This window comes from Hydractinia symbiolongicarpus, chromosome 12 (genome assembly GCF_029227915.1).
Source record: "Hydractinia symbiolongicarpus strain clone_291-10 chromosome 12, HSymV2.1, whole genome shotgun sequence".
Taxonomy (NCBI): domain Eukaryota; kingdom Metazoa; phylum Cnidaria; class Hydrozoa; order Anthoathecata; family Hydractiniidae; genus Hydractinia; species Hydractinia symbiolongicarpus.
The window spans coordinates 8,909,736-8,932,105 of record NC_079886.1 but is presented as its reverse complement, the minus strand read 5'-3'; the positions used below and the strand labels follow the sequence as shown (position 1 = coordinate 8,932,105).

General features: G+C 34.6%; 1 protein-coding gene across 1 annotated transcript; it reads right to left on the bottom strand.

The window, feature by feature from the left end:
- Window positions 1–8,104: 8,104 nt before the first annotated feature.
- LOC130621226 (rho GTPase-activating protein gacF-like) lies at window positions 8,105–17,241 on the bottom strand. Its single transcript, XM_057436538.1, has 10 exons — window positions 16,987–17,241; window positions 15,547–15,738; window positions 13,195–13,301; window positions 11,965–12,238; window positions 11,551–11,835; window positions 11,187–11,380; window positions 10,748–10,772; window positions 9,270–9,716; window positions 8,769–9,053; window positions 8,105–8,341 (listed from the first exon to the last, which is right to left on the bottom strand). The coding sequence occupies exons 1-10, from the start codon at window positions 17,021–17,023 to the stop codon at window positions 8,136–8,138; spliced, it is 2,052 nt and encodes a 683-aa protein (XP_057292521.1). The 5' UTR covers window positions 17,024–17,241; the 3' UTR covers window positions 8,105–8,135.
- Window positions 17,242–22,370: the final 5,129 nt, after the last annotated feature.

Below are 22,370 nucleotides of genomic sequence, written 5' to 3'. Positions count from 1 at the left end.
TGATTTGGAGAACAATCGGAAAGCTGGAGGAGATGATTCCTTTGAAGACTATCCTAAAGACGGGAAAATCGGAATTCAAATACAAAACCTTAGAAAAACATTCAAAACTGAAGCAGGTTTGAAAATATTTTATGTTTGCCGTTTTTATTTTCAATTCAAGTTTTCCGTAATCAAGTCTCTTAAACGAGTTTGGAGAACGAAGCATCGAGCCAAAAATTTGTCTTATTTATTCAAACGATTTTTAGAGACTTGTGTACTGAACTTTCTGATGTTTAATTTGCGTTACAGGCGTAAAACAAGCAGTGGATGATCTTTCACTGAACCTCTACGAAGGAGAGATCACAGTTCTCCTTGGGCATAATGGAGCTGGAAAAACAACAACAATATCAATGTTGACCGGTCTTTTTCCACCAACTGCCGGATTTATAATATGGACAGGATTCGTGGAAGCTTAGGTAAGTCAAGATTCTTCTTCTTATGAAATGCACGTTTTCTTGGCATTTGTCTACAGCTCAGTTTGCTCAACAAGCGATTGTTTGGTGGTTCAGATTCTATCATTTCAAACTGCTAGCCATAGAGTACATCATGCAATGATAACGCCTCGCTCTAATTGAAGATAGTGGGACCGAAATTTTATATATTTTATGACACAACTTTTTCAGGGATAACTGGTCTACTTTTTTTCGAAGTCGCGCGACTTGTAATGTCATATTTAAACAATCGAATGGTTTCGCATTTATTTCTAAACCAATTGAATGGCTGGTATAGTATTACATCATTTTATTAAAAAAAAGTCGAGTGCTACGCGGCGATGAGTGGAGACCGGCCTTATTAGACTGGAGTCGTTTATATGACGTAATCTTATTCAATATGGCAAAAATTTATTACGGGAGTAGTTTGTATAAACGACTGGATACATTTGGTATTCGGACCTTGCGTAAGTTCCAGCAAGTCGCACAAATATCTGTGTAGTGAAGAAACAAAAGAATATTTTCGAGAACAAAAGAAACTTTTTCTGAGATGGGGGTAGTTCCGATGATATTTTTTTCAATATGACGCGTAAATGTTAGGAGAATTTAGTATCTAATCAACATCATAACAAAAGTACTTTTCTATCATGTTATCTTTTCTCAACAGACTTCTCATCTTCTCACCTATCTTCTCATAACACACAATACACTCGAAATTTTTTTTATAAATTTTCTCTTTACATAGAGAGGTGTCGCCTATTATTAGTCGTCGCCCTTTAATAATCTCGTGTAATAGCGTATAAAAAAAAATTTCGAACTAGCTTTCTGACGTCGCATTTGAAGGGCTTCTTTTTTTGAAGTAAAGTCAAACTGTCAAACTTCATTCTGCAAAAGTTTTCAATCGAAGAAAGTCGCACAATGAGAAGATTTTCAACTTTGAAAATTAAAAGCTTTTTTTTCCTATCTTGTACGTCAAATATTATGGCGCGCAGTTTGGTTACCTAAAAAGATAAAATCTAATTTGCTTTCCCGGTAAAAGTTTTAACTCCGGTTTCTTTGTTTCTATCGATTCTTTAAAGTTCGGTGTATGAATCTCAGTCATTTTTTTTAAGGAATCTTGATGTTTATCGGGTAAAAAACAAAGAAAAATGTCAAGACCTTTAATCTTTTCTGGTCGCCCTTTATTGACCGACAGTGTCGCCCTTTTTTAGTCAAACCTTTTAGACAGAAAAAAGTACGAAATTGCCAACCAAAGCCACTGTAAAAGAAAGAGGGTACTCTCAGCTATCCAACGAGCTATAAACCAACCTCTCATTCCTTCTGGTTCAGGATATATTGGTGTTTTAAGTTTGTCTAGCTCATTTTAACAAAAAAGTACCCCAAAAAAGATCTCGGTACGAAAAGGGTTAATTTGACGTCAATTATTTAGTCGGTCAGAAAAGGGCGACGTCAAAAAAAGTGTGAAATTACCTACCTTTTTTATTTTGCTATTACCAGAGATAGAATTGGTTAAATTCAAAGACAAAAGTTGGAAAATAAAGCTAAATAGTAACTTTTTCAAAACAGAAAGAAAGAAAATTGAATTGATTGCTCAATTTAACGATTAATCACGTCGAATTTTACTGGACAATAATAGGCGACACCTCTCTTTTTCTTTTCTTCCTTTTCTTTGAAACAAAGAAAAAAATTGTTTGTTGATCTTTATAAACAGATAAAGGAGTCTCCAGTTATTTTTCATAACAAACACACACAAAGAAAAAAATAGTTTGTTTGTTTATGATTTTCTTTCTTTGAATGATTGTTTTTTAGACCAATCATTTTGCTATATAGTGCTGCCAATCAAACTTTTACCAACATAACCCCCTGAAAATATATTTTAACAACAATAGCATATTAAAACTGATATGAAACTTTTAGTTTGTACAAAAGTTACTAGACGACTATATATATTCTTATAGTCAATAAATTTTTATGTACCTAGTCTACCTTACTTTATAGCCTTTATAATTCTAGTCGTCTAGATGCTAGACTAGCCTTAATGAACTATAACGCTTAATGACCAAACGCTTTGTCCCTTTTATTCTGACTGAAAATAGTGTGACAAAAATTCGATTTATATTTTATGACAAAAGAGTTGACAACTGTTCAACTTTTTTTCAAAGTCGCGCAACTTTTTTACGTCATATTCAACCAATCGGATGGCTTTATTTATTATTAAGCCAATGGGGGTCTAGTAATTCGTCATTTTATTTCAGGGATATGTCCGCAACACAACGTCTTGTTCGACACACTGACAGTGGAAGAACATCTCGTTTTCTTTGCCACGCTCAAAGGAATGAAAAATGAAGAGAAAATCGAAGAAGAGGTGAACCGAATGATCAAATCTATCGGACTGTCCGATAAACGGAACGCTGCATCGCGGAACCTGTCCGGTGGAATGAAACGCAAATTGTCGGTTGGGAATGCTCTGATTGGTGATTCGAAGGTTGGTCTCTTTATTCCTTACTATGTTCTTGAAAAATCACGACGAAAAATTGATCTAAATTTCTCAAACCAATCAATCGATCGCTTAAGCAGTGTCTTGGTACAATTTTGCCTTTAATACCAAACCGCATATTTACGGGAATTTCAAAATTCATTTCCATAGAGGGTTTGTTTTAATTGTCGGTTTCCAGTTTAACATTTGTTTCGATTAAACACATCGAAGTACTTGTTGTGCACAAAATAGTGCATAGAAAAAACACATAGTGCTCTCTGCAGAGACATTTTGAGTATAACCCTATATACCTTTTATCGGTAAAAGCTTGGTGGTAAAACAGACAATTTATAAGAACAGAGAATACAAACGAACATCTAGCCTCTAGACTATATACATATAATTGATATGCCAAATTGAGACCTATCGTTCTTTAGTACAAAAGTCTTTAAAAATTACTTGAATAAAAGAGACAAACGTTTGTCTCGATGCTTCGTTCTACAAACTCGTTTAAGAGGCTTTACTACGGAAAACTTGAATGGCCTCAGAGAGTACGACAAATTACTAGACCATCATTGCGCTTTCATATAATTTCATTCTCACACACCCACCCGAACATAACAAAAGAAAAGAGGGCATCTTTTTTACGACTTTTTAAGTACAGCACACTTTCAACTTTCAGCAAAAACAGCTCTTTGTTGCCTAGCTTTTTTGCAACGATACAGATTTCGTAAAGTTATAATTTTTTGCATAAACATACTGGTTTTTAGTTCAATTCGCTATGCGAAAACAGAAATGATCGTCCACATCCGTGGAGGACACTGATGAAAAAAATATCTTAGTTTGTTGACAATATCAAATCAAAAATAGTCACTTTTTTGCGAGACAACCGGTAGTCTCTACATACTGTATGTTCCCGAAAAAAGTGACCTTTGAATTCAAAGTATCATATGGTGTTTGATAGATAGATAGATAGATAGATAGATAGATAGGCCCTCCCCATGGGAGAATGGGTCCTACTCGCTTCTCCTTTCGCAGTAGGAATTCGTCTTTTTCAAGTAGGAAGCATAGCTCTCTCCGGACATTGTCGGCTCTGAGCACGCGACGCTTAGATACCATGGTGACATTCGAACTACGCGGAAGAGCATGTTGAACCCGCAGGCGTAGAATCTCATGAGTACCATCACACACCACAACATCTGACACATCTACCCACACTCTTGTACCAGAGTTATGGTACCCAATATTTCTCCCGCATGGCATGGGTTGACCCGGGTGAAGGTGCGTTCACTTGCTATAAGGGAGCCGTAGTTCCACAGTGGGAATCGAACTGGGGCCTCCTGAACAAATTTGAGAACAATGTCCACCACACCACTATGCCTGATATATGGTGTTTGAGGGAAAACTTATTCTTTGGTGGACCACTACTAAATTTTAAAATCCTCTATCCGTTAGTAAAAAACTACTATCAAGCGTTATTAACTGGTTAAGTCAATACGAGTCAAATCCGCTGTTCTGATTGGTTCTCAAGTGGTCAATATAATCCCGTAAAGACCACTTCAAGGGGATGGCTACACTCACAAAGATTTTCGATGATAGAAATTGTTTCATTAAAATATTTCGTCAGTTTGAACACGATTTCAAGAATTAGCGTTGCAATGACTTCTTCTATAGGGTTGACGTCAAATAAATCGGGGGCAAAACATCAAAAGGAAATAGCGAAAATTCATCAAAGATTAGGGAAGAATGTCACTTTCTTGTAATCAAAAGCATTAAGAGAGACTAACCAGTAAATAAACACAATAATATAACTGTTGTGTCGGTTTATTTATACAATAATAACTGCTTTATCGGTCAATACGGAAAATATTGACCTTATCCTACGTACAGACCTCGCAACCTCGGTCTGTACTTCGGCTGCGGTCAATAATTTCCCGTATTGACCTCCAAACCAGTTATTATTGTATAAATATTACGTTCGTGATATTTCAAAATGTTTCAAAATGAAAATCGGGGTGTTAATCCAAACTTTCCCTCAAAGTCACAGTATAATTACTAATAACTTTATTTAATGAATTTATTTCAGTAAAATTAAGAACGATTTAAGAACATTTTAACTAAGACTTGATTAAAAAAAATTTAAGAACATCCGAAGGCTTCTTCTGGTCGTAGTGTTCTAAAGAAAAATGTATTGGGGTTTTTCCACTTTTCGAATGATCCAATACGTCGATTCACAATAGTAATTCAAATGTGTCTTTATACTGACATTTTTGTTGCAATTTTGACAAACTTGATAAGCGATGACTGTGCAGAGCATTTTCGAATATTTTCTTTAAGAGCATACAGGTATCGAGCTCAACCAGCCAATAATCATTGACTTGGATGAGGTATTCGGAGGGCACCAAATAACGTTTGTAGCGATAAAACCACTCAAACGAAGTACTTTTCTTGTAATCTTTCCCAAAATCGGTGAATTTTTTAGGCGGATTGTAGAATGGGAGGTCCATTCGCATCCAATTTGATTGGAAAATCCTTCTTAATTCCTCCTCCATCGATACGTTGTCAAGGAGATTGATGCCAGAGATAAAATAGTGTCGGATTTCTCGATTAGCCAGACTTTTGATGACTTCATTTAAAAGCATGACAAACCACTCTGAGGCGCTTTGTTTGTCATCGTTGGACGACGTCACATCAGTTGATGACGTCACATCAGTTGATGACGTCACATCGTTCGATGACGTCACATCATTCGTCGACGTCACATCATTCGTCGACGTCACACCACCTGATGACGTCACATCATTCGATGACGTCAGTGAAAAAAATAAAGATTTCAAATGGTATGACGTGAACCTTTTCTTCAACACATCACCGATATCCAAGCCAAAGAACTGATAATCAGTTAGTTCAGTTTCACGTAAAATCTTTAAGCATCTATAAGCCTCTTTCTGCTCACCAGTGACCCCTTCCATTAGCTTCGTCTCGGCGCGCGAGAAAGACAAGCGAAACGCCAAAGATGAATCTATGATTGCGTCATCTTTCTGGTCTGGAGTTTTACAAACTGCCGAAACTCCATGCTGTAAAATAAAATCATATGTTTCCTTATCCAACTTGTTCTTGTATTTCTCTTTCCATTCATCAGCCGATGCTGGCCAATAACCATTCAAATAAAATGAAGGAACCACATCGATTGATTCGTTATTCGTAGTTTGATGAATTTTGGGTTGTATCACCCGGAAGGGCAAAGCAGCACCGAGACTTGATACCCGCCGAAAGTTTGACACGTGGAGCTGGTTCTTATCTTTACTGTTGAAGTGAAAACGAGCATCTAGCTCCAGGAAAGGATCTTCTTTCTGGTGTCTAGTCACATCTTGAGTATAATGAAAAAGAAGAAAGAGCAATCGGAACATGATTTGATCGGAGCTCAATAAACCAGAGTCGGTCTGCTGTTGATGGAATTTGGTCGAATCCGGAGTGATGTAAACAAAGCCTTTGTATCCGGGAACTTCCTCAACCGATCTAACGTCAATATCGTATTGAATGAGAAAGTCCATCTCATAGGGATTTCCAACTCGGACATTCTCAGCTGTACTCCCGGACATAAAGATTTTGTACTCAGCAAGGGTTTGATCTTTGGAGACGACATGTTGCATGAGGCTTTCCACCAATGATTGAGCCAGTTTTCGATACTGGATAACGTCATCATCAAGAATAGGTGTGGTGCCAATACTTTTTTTAGGGACTTCCATCTCTCTATGTTTTGGAAGGAAATTTACCTGATCTTTGTCCCCAAAATTGTATCCAAAAAATTCCTTCTTCTGTCTTTAAACCTCTGCCAATTTAGCACCTGCACTTTCAAAGTTTTTTCATCGGTTCTGTGGATGTTACAATTATTTCTTCCTTGGGTGTTTTCTCTTTCCAAAGGCAGCTGCAATTAAAAACAAAAGTTTTTCTCAAACTCTTAAAACAATCTCGATATGGAACTTTCAGTTTGATACGATATACTTTAAAAAACAACACATAAAACATCCAATTTGATGCACTAACTGGGCTATGTTTCACTTTTGACATGTCATGGCATGTAAAGAAAAATACTTGACGTAAAATTGTGGAGGAGAGTGATAGTGAAACTAGAGATTAAAATGATAACAACGTTCTCCATCAAAATGTCATTAGTATTATTAACTATGATGTGACTTTGAGGGAAATTTTGGATGGATAGACCTTTTCATAAATTACGTTACGAGCAACGGGTAACGACTTCCTCGTTTTCATACAATTAACAAAGGTGATTATGTCTCACGAGACTCAAAATGGCACATCTATCAACGGAGTCAAGTTTTGATAAGCTCCATTGGAATTCGGTTACCATTGCGCTCAATTCAAAACGAGGCAGTAGTTGCTCTTCAGTAGTTAATTTTCATTTTGAAACACTTTGAAAGAAATGCTGTTTTCAAGCATTTTTGTCTCAAGAACACTTCCTCCAAAGGCTTGTTCTAAGTATGTTCTTAATATTTCATCTTTTGAAGCGTCACAAAGATGTTGAAATTCGGCTAGTAAGGCATTGTTTTGGTTAAATTTAGTTAGATGCAAATAAAAATAATTTACGTGCTGCTAATAACACGTTGAACTCAGGCAAGTCAGATATTGTTTTTGTATCACCAACAAGGTGAATTTAAAGAGGCAATTCAGACATTTTGTATTCAATTTAAAGAATTTCACGAGTCTTTTTGTGGCTTAATCTTGTAAACTAGTTGCTTCCAAATTAAACAATATTACGAAAAATAAATTTCCAGTCAATGATCTAAAGCGTAACCCCAGCTTCATTCTAAATGTACTAACAATGATAGAGTTCAAACTATCTATATGTGAGACAATGACGAGGGGGTGAAGAAATTGACCAAGCGTTCTTCCATCAGATTAATGATGGCTCCTTAAAAGCTCAGATGTATTCAAAATTCAATTTCTATAAGTAAAACGTCGGCAAAAGTGGCAATTTCCCAACTTTTATAGCCGTTTGATATTATAAATACTTGATAATTGTAAATTATAAATATATAATTATCACGTTTTTAATTAGGCCGGGGTAAGGCGAGTCAGTACTTTTTATGTCATATCGACAAACACTGCATCCTACTTCTCTGGGAACTAACTTGGTTTTAAACTAAGCTAAAGTTTTATTTAACAAGTTATAATATGACGCAGCAAGACCCAGTCTCCTCTTTTGATACATCTGGTAATGGTCCACTGGAGCGTGACACGTTTTCTGCATACTGTCCTCTTATATTACCGGGTGGTTTATATACAGCGATAACAAATGTCTGTCCTTGAGCACCAAACGCCCGCCCAACTCCTACTTCTTGTGAACCTTTCCACACCAACTGTGAGAAGCTCCCTGTGAAAAGAAAACAGGCGTAATTAAAAAGAGAAGGAATAACACATAAATAAGGTTGTTCCTAGAATTGCGGGCGGGATAATTTTATTAAGAGGAAGTCAAATATATGACAGCGAAGGCAATATGCTTTTTTCAGTTTTTTTTTGTGAAAATTATGAAGTTATAAAAACTATTTTTGTTTTTATTTCAACAATGTTTCAAACATCATAAGCTCACGCATATAAATAGAAAGTATTAAAAATTAAGATGAAAAAACACCACAATATTCTTCGCAGATAAGCATTCCACTTAACGCAGTTATTTTAAGGATGAAAAAGTCTAGTTTCTATGGTTACGACTCGTCCAAAACCGTTATTTATTTATTTTTTTGCAGATGTAAAATAAAACACACAAATACGTATTAAATGTTAAAGGAAAACTATTATACCTGTACTAGAGCTAAATCCTGGCGAGTTATAATTATATTTTGTCTCTTCTTCATACCACATAGTTGACACTCGCTCTCCACTTAACTCTCCACCGGTCATCGCTGCCATATATTGTCCTACGTCATTTGCATCTATAGATCGTAATGTATTTGTTTTGGCGGCGTCTTCTGCAGCTTGGGATGCCATTTTAGCTAGCCGACTACTGTATATCAACGGGGCCGTACCATGACGTTTGCGATATTTATTGTGTGTTCGAAGAAAGTCGTTTTTGAAATTATTTGGCGCTAGAAATAGGAAAAGTCGAAATATAATAATTTGGATTTTGATCTTGTTATTTTCTCCTAAATTGTGTAAATTATTTCTAATTTTAACAGGCAAAAAACATTGCTCAAACACGCTGCAGAAGATAAAAGGTTGGTGTAAAGACAAGAGATTAAAGAATGTGTTTTAAATCAGGCAGCATTCGAATTAACGGATGTTTACATGATTTTAATACTTACTTTGTCTTTCGCTTGGTGGCTTACTTGGCTGAGTCGGTTTTGCTGTCGATTTTGCTGTCGTTGGTCTATTATTGTTATTATTATTATTACTATTATTGTTATTGCTATTGGTGTTAGCTCCATTCGTAGTGGGTTTAGAACCCGATCTTTTAACATTCTCAGGGGATCGCCTCAGCATGTTTCCAGCTGGGTAATATCTTGCTACGATAAATTGCATACCATACAATGTTGTACAAATAGCGTCTAGAGATTGCCTCACTAGCCTAGTGGAGCAGGCAAACACGTGAATTTGATTTTCAAAGTAGATAGGAACAAGGAAAGCAACAGTCGAGTGTGTAAAATAAAGAGATTTAAGCAACATAGAGCTCCGAAATTTTGTGTGACTTACAACACACAGCGTTTGATCGGCACCCTCAGATGTTAGATTAACGACATTCTGTTTTAATTCTGAAAGTTTAATAATTCTCGTTATTGTTTATCATGAAAGTCTCATCAAGCTGAAATGTTCTAATTTACTAAATCTCTTCCTTACAAAAGCTGCATATTGAATGGTGACACTAGTTGAAGTTGTAACAAATCAGTGCGAAAAGCTAAGGCTTTTCGCACTGATTTGTTACAACTTCAACTAGTGTCTCCATGCGCATCTTAAAAAACACCTGCCTTATTATCAATGAGAAAAATATAATAGTAGCTAGTTTATTCGTATAGTGTAGATATTACTTTAATTTTTTAGTAAGAAGAACAATTTTTTGAAAAAATGCTGAAGTCGGCATTTTTGGACGTGTCTCTCTTAAGATTATAAGTTTCACACTTTTGTCACAATTTGCATAATTTTGACTTTTTTTTGACGGCAAGAGCCCCTGCTGTTACTACAGAGTGCAGTTCATCACTTTTAATTTCTGTCTGTATTTATAACGATGGAATTTTTCTCGTCCAATGGACACGATTTTTTATGCTTTATAAACTACTTATGAGAAATTAACCGACTGGTAGCCCTGGGGTAGAGCGTTCGCATCCGGTGCGGAAGGTCGTGCGCTCAAACCCCGGCCGAGTCATGCGAGAGACTATAAAAGTGTGAAACTATCCATCCTGCTTATCATCCAGCACGAGAATAGGATTAATATCTGAGGCGATTGTCTAGTTGAGCGATTGCGGTGTTTGCACAGCTTTCGTAGCTCAAATGGGAGCTTTAAATGCTATAGTACAATCCCCCTTCGCTGGACCTCCTTGATAGCAGTACCAGTAGGAACTGAAGAGGCTATCCTGGGTAAATAACTTCAACCGCAAATTGCACTAAGTAATTATTGCTACAGAGAAATGTTGGAAGATAGGTGGCAACTACAAATTGAAATTATACTTGTGGACGGTTCAAACAAAGAAAAAAATGTATATGTTCACACTTTCTGGGAGATAATAATTTACAAGTGTTATAAAAAATTTACAAATATATCAAACCATTCGAAATTAAACAATATTACGACAAATAAATTTCCAGTCAATGATCTAAAGCGTAACCCCAGCTTCATTCTAAATGTACTAACAATGATAGAGTTCAAACTATCTATATGTGAGACAATGACGAGGGGGTGAAGAAATTGACCAAGCGTTCTTCCATCAGATTAATGATGGCTCCTTAAAAGCTCAGATGTATTCAAATTTCAATTTCTATAAGTAAAACGTCGGCAAAAGTGGCAATTTCCAAACTTTTATAGCCGTTTAATATTATAAATACTTGATAATTATAAATTATAAATATATAATTATCACGTTTAATTAATCGGCGATATTAAATCGCTTCGGGGTAAGGCAAGTCAGTACGTTTCATGTTTTATCGACAAACACTGCATCCTACTTCCCTGGGAACTAACTTGGTTTTAAACTAAGCTAAAGTTCTATTATAACAAGTTATAATATGACACAGCAAGACCCAGTCTCCTTTTTTGATACATCTGGTAATGGTCCACTGGAGCGTGACACGTTTTCTGCATACTGTCCTCTTATATTGCCGGGAGGTTTATATACAGCGATAACAAATGTCTGTCCTTGAGCACCAAACGCCCGCCCAACTCCTACTTCTTGTGAACCTTTCCACACCAACTGTGAGAAACTCCCTTTGCAAAGAAAACAGGCGTAATTAAAATGTTTCATTTAACGCAATTATTTTGGGGATGAATGCGTCCAGTTTCTATGGATACGACTCGTCAAAAACCGTTATTCTTTTGCAGATGTAAAATAAAGCACGCAAATACATATTGAAAATAAAAGTGAAAATAAAACACACCTGTACTAGAACTGAATCCTGGCGAGTTATAATTATATTTTGTCTCTTCTTCATACCACATAGTTGACACTCGCTCTCCACTTAACTCGCCACCGGTCATCGCTGCCATATTTTGTCCTACGTCTTTTGCATCTATAGATCGTAATGTATTTGTTTTGGCGGCGTCTTCTGCCGCTTGGGATGCCATTTTAGCTAGCCGACTACTGTATATCAACGGGGCCGTACCATGACGTTTGCGATATTTATTATGTGTTCGAAGAAAGTCGTTTTTGAAATTATTTGGCGCTAGAAATAGAAAAAGTAGGAATACTTGAAGCAAACAACACTGCTTAAACATGCGGCAAAATGAAAGGTTGGTAAAGGCAAGAGATGCGGCATCAAATTAACGGATATTCACATGTTTTTAATACTTACTTTGTCTTTCGCTTGGTGGCTTACTTGGCTGAGTCGGTTTTGCTGTCGGTTTTGCTGTCGTTGTTCTATTATTGTTATTATTATTATTACTATTATTGTTATTGCCATTGGTGTTAGCTCCATTCGTAGTGGGTTTAGAACCAGATCTTTTAACATTCTCCGGGAATCGCCTCAGCATGTTTCCAGCTGGGTAATATCTTGCTACGACAAATTGCATACCATTTGAAGCAGTCGCTTTGCCAACACCTAATTCTAGCGAGCTTGCCCAAACAACCTAAAATAATTTAAATAAAGTGCAAAAAGACTTAAGCCAGGGAAAACTTTCACATAGAAATACTTTTTTCTCGCACCCAGACCTATAAAGAGATGTGCTTATTTTACATGGCTAGCCTCACAAATATCGAGGGATATACCCTGTCTATTATTTCCAGGAGGGACCATGGCTTAGATGAAGAGTCCTAGAGTATTTAATGCTCGTTTGTGAGCTACGCAGACTCAATTAGGGCCCGCACTCTACTAGACAACCCCGGCAACATCCAACGGCCTACACAGTGTGCTATCTCCCCAATTTCTCTCACATGGCTTGGGTTAACCCGGAGCTATGGTAACATTCACTCGCCCATGTAAAAACCCTGGTCTCCCGCATAGTGAACGAGAGCTAAAACCACTAATCTACGCCTCAAAAAATAACAACTTACAACCTCTTAGTTTGCCAAGAACTTTATGAATTTAAATACACTTAGACTAAATGTGCCTTACTCTCCCCTAGTTAGTGATTTTATCTACAAATTCTGAAAGTCTGGTGCTAACACGGTCATGTATTCTCTAGCTATTATTTGCTTCTCTGTTTTATGTAAGTGTGATGACTCACCAATGAGGAACAGTGTGATGTCGCAACAGTAGTATATTTTGATGTTTGTGCAGCTAGGGTACCATCTTTGTTTACCCCCTTGTGTAGTGTGGTCATGGTCTGGGCCCTCGCTGCTGTGTGCCTTGTATTCTTCACTTTGTGCTGTCACTTCCCCCATTGTGGATTTGACTCAGTGCCCATGTGACAGCACACCCCTCTGACTAGTTTCAGCTTAAAGCATATAGTTTTGCCAACATTGTATATAATGTCGAGTTGAAGTTAGTTATCATTGAAGAAGGAATACGGTTTGTCTATAATTATATAATGCTTATCCATGTGTGAGACCCCACCCATGAACAAGTACCTGAAAAGTGACTCACCTGTGTAAAATGTCCAGTACTTGACTTAAAACCGGGATTATTAAAATCATAATCTTTGATCTCTTCATACCACATTTCAGTAGCTTTTCCACCAGTTAATTCAGCACCTAGGACGGAACAAGCATAAAAACGGCTAACTGAATTGTGATTTTACCTCGTTTCCTGGATAAGACTACGCATTCTTTTCAAAGAATATACTCTATTATAAGAACATTGAAGACTAAATTAGACAAAAAGTTGAGAATGTGTTCATTTTGAAATTTCACTGAAAAAAACAACAACAACAACGGGTTTGTGAACTCATATATTCTTGTATCCACTTATTATTGTAATATGTCTTTTCTCTGTTTTTATTTCAAGTATCTTCCCCCACAAAATATAGTTGTTTCTTGGTTAATTTAGGTTTGCAACAACCTTAGCGGTTATTTTTACATCAGTTTTGCGTTCTCACATCTTTCAATCTAACTGTGCTAAGAATATGGTAAGAATATGTCAGGATATTCTTTCCTCAAAAGTGAAGTATACTTTGAAGGCAGAAATTTTCGCGAGGATTAATCATCGCGAAATTTCGCAAAGTTAATTTTTGCGAATTCTACTTCTAAATTTTAAATTTTACGAAAAAAACTTTTGGGAAATCATTTTTGGGTTTTCGAAGCTACTTAAGTTTCTCTTTCGATAAAAACATAACCTTGATAAATTGAACCCCTTTTTTTTAGTACCGCTGTTAAATGGTGTTCTATTTTATTGAAAGAATATTTTCACAAGATAGTTTCTCAATCATTTAAATACACTGTTGCCTGGAAGTCCTGGAGGTCCCATAGATAGGTCCGTTTCACGGAGGTTTGACTATAATAAAAATTTGGGAAGTAGAATATGAATACGGTGTATATTTTATGCCTGTTGTATCCGACTTTGCAATAAGCTGCACTTTTTTTTTAAAAGCTGCAAGTTATGAGTAATGCTTGACTTAATGCAAATAAAATTTTAGCTAAGCACTAAACATCAACCAATGTCCAATATTACGCATCAGGCGCAAAATGTAAATTTAATCCGAAAATAACAATTACCTTTTTAGGTCACGGGGGCTAGCCATGCGACTATTTTTATTTTGTGTTTCCTGATAGTTTATTTATGAAGTGAATGTTTGAAGCGAACAGTCACACGACAAAAGTTACAGTCCTCTAGATTTTTATACAAAGAAGTACAAAAGGAAATGACGTTCTCTAAAAATTTAGATTAACCAAATGACTTGAACTTTTGGTAGCTGATTTTATATTATTTCTGAAATAAGGACACACTTGTTTTGTATGCAGAAAATGTATGCAGATGTATGTCAGGCCTATTTTCCACAGCTCTACTGATATTTTTTGAATTTTTCTAAAGTCATTTTTTTTTTAAATTTCATATTAGAGGTCCGTACGTTATCAATAGTTCGAAGTCTTTGTTCCTACTTCCGCTTAATTACCGATTAAGGATTTCTGGAATAACGCCCACTTTACGCCCCAGAAAATTTTGGAAATGATTCCAAGCAGTAAAATTCACTGTAAAACGCGACATATCAATAAGAGGGTGTATCAGCTTAATAGATGAATAATTGAAGTGACATTTACTGTAACAAAAAATACTTCAATTTATATATTTTCAAGCAAATATCGCCAAAACAAATATATGCCACACAATAAATTTAAACAATGTATCTTTTGGGTATAATTTTAAATTAGTGAGTAAGTAACGGGAGGTTTTAACATCCTTGGGGATTCCATCCTAACGGTTGGCTCTTCCTCCCCTCCGACTGTAACTATGTTACATTACCGCCAGAGATGCATGTAGCATTGCTCTAACTTGCTTGCCTGCCACATAAGCCAATTAGTGGTCAGTAGATTGCACCAAATGGGCTGAGAATACTGCATTTAAGTTATCATGTGCATAAAGGAAGTTATAAGGATAGGGCACTCTACTCGCCCACACACAGATGCTCCAGCATGATTAGGGTTCACTTTTAGTGTTTAACATCAAGTTCGTTAATATTATTACTTGGCGCCACAGTTGGTTCTTGCAATCTATATTTGAACATGTTTGTCGTTGTATTTACAAACACTAACGACAACATTGTGTATATATTGATCAACACGGAACAAATACTCACATTTCTTTAAAATATTTATAATATTTATTTTTAAAAGCTTCACACAACCTATTTAAGAAAAATAAAAATAAAATAGACACCAATTTTAATGTATTTTTCTGCCGAAACAGAAAACCTAATGTATAGATCATTTTTTAATTTACATCTCCTTACAATCACTTAAAAAAAGTTGTAAAATTTTATAAATTATGCAAAAATTTTTTCACCTTTTAAGCAAGCTATATTCTCTCCTTCTTCAGATTGACTTGCATGTTGAAGGTATCCCTTCTTGGCCAGTTCTTTAGCCCATTTCTGAGCATTTGCTTCGAGTTTAGAAGACCATTTTAATGCTGGTGCTGCATGATTCTTTCTATAGTTGTTGTGTGCTTTGAGAATATCGTTCTTAAAATTACTCATGTCTAAAGTAATAAATAAAAAAATTGAAAAAATAAAAACATTAAATAAGTAAAAAATATAATTTAGTTTATCCACTAATGTTTATAATATGTTTTAATTCTTTGACTTCGATAGCCTACTTTTACTGCTTTTTTCATCAAGATTAATTTTCTTTCTCAGTGGAATAAAAGAGGTGGGTAGAGTGCTTAGAGTGTTTTAGAGAAATTTTGCCTAAAAGCATTTGTATTTCTTTTTAATAGTTATCTATCTTTTCAGTTTAAAATGTATTCATTTTGTTTAAAGGTCTTTGCGAAGGTTATTCATCATAGGATAAAATCCAGGACCGATATTACAGATACCGAATTGTATATTTTAAAACTATATTTATCTATGACGTCATGACTAGTAACTCTGACGTAACTAAACACATAAGGATTTTATGTGATTATGTGATAAGCAGTAATGTAGTTTTAGGATAAGACCTGTGAGCTTTTTTACCCTAAAAAATCAACATTGATTTATTTCACTTGTAACAGGGGAGCAATCAGACATGTGAGTAAGTCTACAGCAAGCCAGCAAGCCAGCTTAACTCCCTGTGCAGTGGTCAACTATGTATCACACAAATTTCAGTTATGATCTGGAAAAGTGGAAGATATACTTTTACATGAACCAGGAAGTCCCTTAAGCGTTGAAACTCATTAAACCTCCCAACCGAATTCACATAAAAGTACCATTTTTACTTCCTCTTAAACCCACTTCTGTGGTATAGATGTGACTCACGTGTTACTGCCCTTCGAAGTCTGTATTTCAAATTAAAAAAGTAAGACTTGAGGACACTTGCCGGGTGGCGGAGGAAGAGGTATCGACGTTTGTATTAGAATGTTACGAATATCGGTTGTGCGCATCTTCTGGCCCACTCCAAATGTAAATGCTTTTTTATTAAAACAGTTTTATAATAAAAATGAGGCTAATTGCTAAAAAATAAGGAAAGGATAAGAACAAATTTTGCCAGAATGAAAGAAACAACACAAATAACATTTAAGGTAGAAACTTTCACAGAATCGGTTGTTGCAATTTTGTGAAACTTGCACTTAGATTTTGCATCGCAAGTATTTGTAATGTACTAACTGTAAAATAAATAAAAAAATGCTCAAAAAAACCTAGCAAAATAAAAAAGTAGTTTCATCTGAAAATGAAATAAAAATAAATAAACACCTCAGACTGAAGTCAAATTTCCTGACTCTTCTTTCTTTCTAAATTAAAACATTTACCTCTTAGAAAGAAACATTTGACCTCTCTGCTACACATGTAGTTTTTTGTTTTAAAAGATGGCCTGATCGCAGCTTGTTTGTTACACGCAACATCACGAAAAAGTCAACAAAAAGTAAAAAAATCGCTTGGATAATGAAGACTTCTGTTTGTTTTTTGATTTATCAAACAAATATTACAAACAGATCAGAAAAATAATAATAAAGAAAAGAAAATATTGTTAAAAATTCTTTTCTGTGAAAAACGCAGCACCGAAAATACTTCGCGCTTTTAACCTCAGTATAAAAAATATCAGGAATCCTCAATAATTGTAACTTTAAAAGGTTATAATTTTACACTCACCTCGTATATTGGAAATATGCCATTAAACTTGAGTACAGACAATTTAAGGAAGTATTTGTTAAATTTATTTCTATCTAATACATATATAACTGTGAAGATAAATGCACATAAAGATGACTGTTTTAACTTTGCGAAGTTCGCGAAAGAAGCGAATAAAAATATTGAAGTTTTATCTTTAAAGGATGAATCAGAACTTGATTCATGTGTTATATATTCATTCTTCGTACCTCTGATATCACTTTCTGACTAACTTATTCACGACGTATGTAAAATTTGTTTGCAAGAAAATTAATTTAAAAGAAATATTACTGCTGGAAAATAACCTTTTAATTTTGATATTTAAAAAAAATATTTCGAGTACCACAACTTACTTTTCTACACCCTTTTTTTAGATGCAACATTTCTGCAACTTTTTTAAGCTACCTTTTTATAACAACGTACTCTCCCGTGTTCTCATCGACTTCTCTCAAATTCATGTATTAGCGATTATTTCATCCATGAAAAATTGATGTCCTAATGTTTGTAGCTAATTCACCTTCATAATGTAAATAATTTACGAAACAAAATCGTCTATCTATTCAACGTTCAAAAATTAATGTCCTTTCTCGTGGATTTAAAAACATGTTTAAAAAAAACGAAGATGATACAATTTGTAAAACGGATGTTTTAATTTTTTCCTCACAAATTCTAAGTAAATTTTTATATTATTTTTATATTATTTAGATAAATTTTAACATGAAAAAGATATTTTTCTTTATGTTTTAGTGAATAAACTTTCTGTAAAGTCATATGGAATTGTTTAAAAATCTTTTTTTCATTCCAAAGGTATCCGAAATTAAGGTTATTAAAATCCGGGAACTTATGACGTCATAAAATTGTTATAGAAAATGCTGACCTTGCATTTTTTCCTATAATAAAAGATAAAGTCATTGTCACACTTTTTTTTGAAAAATCTTTATTAGTTTCCGAGATAAAAAGCCTTGAAAGTTTATAAAACAGCATATGATTATGCGAAAGTATGACATCATCGATTAGATGATCTGAAACAATTGTTGATATGAATGATAATCAGGGTAACTAAGTATTAATATTCATGTGAATATGTTCAAAATTTTAAACTGGATAGGTGAAAACATATGTACATAACCACATACCTTGTTAAACTCTTGAAACAGCGCCTCATTTTTTCTATTCCATGATTTCATGCATTGAAGGGGCTACGAACAGTTCAAAATGCTCACATTCCGTATATCCCGCGCACATATTAAAAATCCGGCAAACGCGTTTTGCTCGCTGGTTCAATATTTTGTTTTGAAAAGTATATTACAAAGAAATGTTTCAGCAAGACTTATTCTGGATGAAAACATGACCAAGGCTGGAAAAGAAAAAAAATCCAGATATATCTATATGTTAAATTCTGTAAATTACATACATGCCGGAAAAATAGCCAGTTTGTTTTTCCCGCCATCAGCTCGACTTTCGTGTAAGTCACTAAAGTCGAAAACCAACAGCCGTTCCGTAGTCCCTTCAACTAATATAATTATCAAAGCGTATAAGTCAAAAATCTTGAGAACCGATCGCGATTTTTCAAAAAAAAATAAAAAAAAAAGTTATAGACAACTCCAAGCTCTTTCATATGAAGCCGACTCGATTTTTTCGCAGGAAGTAAGCTTTAACAACACCAGACTGCTAACCTGGTATAAATTTTTTTTTCCGTTCTCAACGTTCTAAAATTTTTTTATGTTAAATCTTAAAATTTTGTTTAAATGTCTTTATTTTCTTAAACCAGAAAATACGTTGAATAAAATCGTGTAATATTAAGGTAAGTCTAATCACTGATGGAAATATTTTAATATCCTTTTAACAAGCTATAGAGACATGGTTTCTTTATAAAACAGACTTGAAGAAATCTTTCAAATGTTTTTAAGTTGTTCATAATTTTTCCTCTAATTTTCTCAGTTTTAAGTTTAAAGAAGTCTTTCAGTATTTTGTTGGTATTGACAAAGCCTTTAACATATTCTTTAATTTTGGACAAATTGGAGAACATGTTACGTATGACTTTAAATGTCCTAAGATGATAGCTTTAAAAGCCTTACGCTATATAAAAACATTAGAGAAAAAAATCACGTCAAAATTACTCAGTCAGCGTTACTTCGGCCCCCTTTTCTCCCCCAAAAAATGTGATTTAAAGCTGAGGTTTTCTTTAAAGAAATAAACAGATGAAATCGCTCCTATTAAAACTGTTTCTATCAAAAAAACAATTTACCTTTTCTTACTATTAAAGCAACCGTGAGAACTTAGAAAATCCGTCCTTCGTTATATACGTTCAATTTTTTTCTCTCTACTCTGCAAAGTTATAAAAATAAATGCATCTTTAAGTTTTTTAATCTCCATCAGCGTTTAAATAATCTCTGTAGGGAAATTGAGTTGAAATAATGAAATTGGATCGTGTTGTATCTTGGAATGAGATTCGTGAAAGCATTAATTTTGAATATCCAAAACGCTTGTGACAAATTCACAGTTTAAATGTTTAAAATTGCTATAAAAAAGTATGGCATAAATCATAGCTAACTTCATCGTTATTCTTAATCCTTTTAAGAAATCTTGAAATGAAAATAAGAAAAAATAAGCTATTTAAACGATTAATACTGACGAAATACAGAGAAAAACAAATACTTTCAATCTAGTTCCCAGCTTCCTTTACAGTTAAGAAGTGAATATCACTACACAATGTTTATATCATTCGTCCACATATACGGTGATTTAGGAGAATGCTTTACCGAAACGTGTTGAACAGAGTGGTGGTAATGATTCACATGCAGTACTCTATGTGCAACCTTGTTTAACTAACCAACGACTCTCTTAAACTTTTCTGCATTAAATGTTTTCTTTAATTTGCTTTTTCTTTATTACTTTAGTATTATTATTTTTATTATTATTATTACTATTCAGCCGAAGCTTTGTCACGTTTAATTATTTTGTGACGTCATTCCTTTTTTGGCTTTGAATTGATTTTTGTACGCGAGGGAGTTTTTGTTGCTAGATAATAACTTTCATCTCATTTCTTTACGCTAACAATGTCATATTTAACCTTATGATTTGTCAAAGGATTGGTTTCTACTGCAAGAAGGAACAAACAGTATCTCGTTTTATGGTCTTGTGCTTTTTGCAGGAATCGTCTGATTACATAAGTAAAACACAGCGGTTAGGAACAATTAGTTAATAATTTTTTTTCAAAACGTAATGACTCCAGTTTCTGGTAATTTTTGTGCTACCTTTATATCAAAAAGGGGAAAAGAAGCCCTAAAGAAAAGATTGCAAAAAAGCAAGACTTTTCCATTTTTGTTGACTTTGCATTTTTTTAGTGCTGTAAAGCAGGAGCGCTTTGGTCAGTTAATATATTGCAATTTATATAATATTACATTTAGTCCCTCCACTTCGCTGGTCCTGTCCAACTCTCCCTTTCCACGATGCTTGAGCCCTTTATGAAAATTAGAGGGTAATGATGAAACCACGCTTTGTCATTACCCCCGTCGAGGCATTCAGATGTTAATTGCTTTTTTGTATTCTACAACACGATGTATTCTATCAAGTTAACGATTGAGGGAGAATAGCTTATCTCTCTCAGCCACAAGATTTTTAAATTAGTACGTTTTTTTGTTTCTACGTAGCTAATAATGTATTTCATCATAATTCTGTCTATACTTTTGTCCTCGAGTAATACTTCTCGGTATAGATAGACAAAACAGTTTATATTGTATTAACGAAACGTAATAAAACTTAATAATACACGTTCCCTAAGATATGTTCATGGATGTCATATTTTTCGAGTTTTGCAATTTAAACCGTGGATTTGTTAATAAGAACGTTTCAGTAGTAAAGCTAAGTGTTAAAAAAATTTCTAAAAAATATGGCAATTATTTGGTGTCCAATTTCCTAAAGTATTCCCCAAAAACGCTGAACTAATAACCCTATGATTCAACTTTTTTTCTCTATTCTGCAAATTACACAAGTGTGAACACAAAGATTTGTCTAGAACTCAAATGAGAGGTCAACAAAGATAGTTTGTTGTTAACAGCATGCGTGCGGTCATTCACACTTTCTGTTCTGTTGGTCTGGTTTGTTACTATGACACCCCTGCTATTATATAAGGTGACGTTATATGAAAAATGTCTGTTGACCTGGTCTAAAAAAGCAAAAATATTTGACATCAAAAATTAATAAAGTGGTTTTAAGTTAAAAAATTCAAATTATGTTACAGATGTACAGAAAATATTAATAAACTAGTCGATGACCCGTGGAAAACTCCACGGGTTCGCCTGTCCTTTTTATACAGGATGGTGATCGCTACTTGCAGTACAATTTTGCGTGACAGCCTACAGACGTATACGGGTATTATAATATAGAGAAAAAAAAATTATTTGTGAAATTTTATGTTTTTTAAAATGAATACTAATTCACAACTTGATTCCAAACAATCGCACGATAAAGTAAGGCGAGAAAAATACACGCCATCATAAAAACATCAACGTTGTTGGAGATATTTTCCCTATTTTCTGTGTAGGACGATTCATCATTTAACGAAGTCTAGCACCCCTGTTGGTTAACAGCTCAATTTTGTCTCGAAAAAAAACAAATTAATTACTTTTACTTTAAAAATTCAGCCAGCTATTGCGCATCAATTAACTTTGAAATTTAAAAGTCTACCGTATTTTCAGACTAAATTCACACTGAGAACGCAGTTACCGTCCGGCGCGGCATGTCTCTGCATTACCTTTGGTTTTTTTGTTCACATTAATGCTGCCTTGCTGTGAGAATTGAGTATACAACATTTTTGCGGCTGCAATGTATGGTTAAAACTCGCTGCAACGCAGAACTTTTTCTTTCAATGTAAATTTCACCACCATTTTTCATCAAGACATCCCTTTTTCAAAGAACCGTAAATTTTTCGGCTTTGAACCCGATTTCTACCCGATGAAGTTGATGAACCTGAGAACTGTCCGATGGGACCTTTAATCTCTCAAAGTAGATTGGAAAAATAAGG